Source organism: Nansenia antarctica, assembly GCF_963989245.1.
Source record: "Nansenia antarctica genome assembly, chromosome: 11".
Lineage (NCBI taxonomy): Eukaryota > Metazoa > Chordata > Actinopteri > Argentiniformes > Microstomatidae > Nansenia > Nansenia antarctica.
This window is the reverse complement of record NC_137681.1, coordinates 25802142-25804845: the sequence shown is the minus strand read 5'-3', so window position 1 is coordinate 25804845 and position 2704 is coordinate 25802142. Positions and strand designations below refer to the sequence as shown.

The window sequence follows — 2704 nt, the reverse complement described above, 5'->3', positions numbered from 1 at the left end:
AGAAGTCCTACATACCTGAGAAGTCCTACATACCTGAGAAGTCCTACATACCTGAGACATCCTACATACCTGAGACGTCCTACATACCTGAGACGTCCTACATACCTGAGAAGTCCTACATACCTGAGAAGTCCTACATACCTGAGAAGTCCTACATACCTGAGAAGAAGTCCTACATACCTGAGAAGTCCTACATACCTGAGACGTCCTACATACCTGAGAAGTCCTACATACCTGAGAAGTCCTACATACCTGAGAAGTCCTACATACCTGAGAAGTCCTACATACCTGAGAAGTCCTACATACCTGAGAAGCCCTACATACGTCCTACATACCTGAGAAGCCCTACATACCTGAGACGTCCTACATACGTCCAACATACCTGAGACGTCCTACATACCTGAGACGTCCTACATACGTCCTACATACCTGAGACGTCCTACATACCTGAGACGTCCTACATACGTCCTACATACCTGAGACGTCCTACATACCTGAGACGTCCTACATACGTCCTACATACCTGAGACGTCCTACATACCTGAGACGTCCTACATACCTGAGACGTCTTACATACGTCCTACATACCTGAGACGTCCTGTTCTCGTTGTCTCGTATCCTCTCCTTGACCAGTCTCACCAGCGAGGCGATGTTGTAGAACTCCGCCTCCTCCAGGACACCTGAGAGACCCAGGTCACATGGTAAGGTCACATGACAACAACATGGGGGAGGGGCCTGTTATAAGGTCACATGACAACAACATGGTGAGGGGGAGGGGCCTGTTATAACCTACTTATGCCAGATATGCTCATTCTGTAGTAGCAGCATACTTCTGTCCACGACATCCTGTTGCCTCTAATAACACAAAGTGTGAGCGTGTGTGTGTGTGTGTGTGTGTGTGTGTGTTTGTATGTGTTTGTGTCTGTGTAATGGATACTATTCTCCTACAATTTTAGGCCAATGTCTACATACAACATTCCGGCAGTCTGTCTTACCTTCCTCTGCCAAGTTCTTGTCCATGATCAGTTTTCCGTGTCGCAGGTAGTTCAGGATGGGGCCGAAGTATGTGGGGTCTCTGTCAATCAGGTACGCACCTGTCTCATCCTGAGAGACATGGGAGAACTTCATATCAGTGGTGCTACAACAAACAAGTCAGCAATTTTACTGTCAACTATAGGATTTTTAATTGTTTTTTTATCAGAAGCAAAGATTCAAGTGTCTCTTGGTGTTCACAGTGATATATCACTCTCAGGCAGCTCGTCACATTAAGGAGATCTCATACTGAACGATGATGTTTGTACAGCATGAACACAATGCATCATGCATGCGTTGATGATAGGACCACAACATCTTATGATGCAAATACATTACGGCAACATAACACATCACATGAAGCCAGTTACCTTGTCGGAGTCCAAGTCGGGATCGTCTTGACACAATCGGTACAGGAACGACTTAGGATCCCTACACAGTGTTTGTTTTGTAGTGACGAAATACGTCCCGCCAACATTCAGGCGAACCCAGCGGGACCCGGGCTTCTCTCCTGGGTCTGACGGGGAGCTGGGCGGGTTGCTCTTCACCGGGAACCCAAACACTGCCCTGCTGGTACTGGACACCCCGGGACTGCTGGGCATGACCCCGGGACTGGTGGGCATGACCCCGGGACTGGTGGGCATCATGCCACCCCGCGGCGGGACCAGGAGGGTGGGCGAGGCCAGCCGGACCGAGCCTCGGACATCGCGGTGCTCCGTGGGCTGCTCTATGGTGCTGGTACTACTCGGCTCCACAACGTGCAATAATTCAGCCATATTTTTGGTCTTTGTGGAAAAACAACCAGACTATGATTATTATTATTATTACCCTGCAGGGTTAGTAACGATGATTCTTACCGATTTGTAAACACAACAGGGCTCTTTTCCTCGACAAGGTGGCTGACATTAGGGCGTTGCTACACACATTGGATCACTGCTGGGTCTAAGCCCTACCGAATAAGACATGCATCTACCTAACATCAAGCATACTACATTAGACACTTCGCCTACAATCTTTTTCCTAAAACAAATTGGTCAAATTCTTGTTTATTCAAACGTTAATCAGAAGAGAAGGCAACTCTTCCGGGTTGTGACGTGATTACTGTTTACTTCCGTGGACCGTTATGTCATTCTTTTTCAAAATAAGAGCTCGTGTAATAATAATAATAATAATAATAATAACCTTTATTTGTATAGCACTTTTCCTGCAAACGTCGCAGCTTAAAGCGCTTTAACATATCTACACAGCATAAAAACAATAATAGAACAATAGTAATCAATAAAACACACAACAGCAATAATATAAACCACATAATAAAACAAGAATAAACCATACAATCCAAGCGGCATAGAACAAAGATAAACAAAATAACTAAATAATATAGCAATTACTATAAGATTGAAACAAGTAAATACAAATATAATATAATATATAAATACATTTGGTACATTATGTGTACCAAACACAATGAATGTAGTTCTTCTTAAGCAATGTAAATGGTAAAATGGTGAAACATCGTTTTCAGTACTGGAAATATTGATGACAAATGCTCTCAAGTCGTTTCTGTAACAGTATATATTATTTTCAGTAGCACGTTTAGTTAAAGTAAAGACTTTTATTGTGAAAACCCGCGGTAGTGTTGAGTGTTGTTTTGCCTTCCAGTTGGCGGTAA

General features: G+C 44.0%; 1 protein-coding gene across 1 annotated transcript in view; it reads right to left on the bottom strand.

The window, feature by feature from the left end:
- The window catches only part of kctd2 (potassium channel tetramerization domain containing 2), a gene marked incomplete at both ends in the record, with an annotated part of 4902 nt that extends 3094 nt beyond the window's left edge, over positions 1–1808 (bottom strand). The window contains 3 exons of the mRNA XM_080542085.1: positions 589–680; positions 996–1104; positions 1404–1808. Coding sequence (XP_080398211.1) covers positions 589–680; positions 996–1104; positions 1404–1808 — 606 coding nt within the window. The remainder of the gene's footprint in view (positions 1–588; positions 681–995; positions 1105–1403) is intronic.
- Positions 1809–2704: the final 896 nt, after the last annotated feature.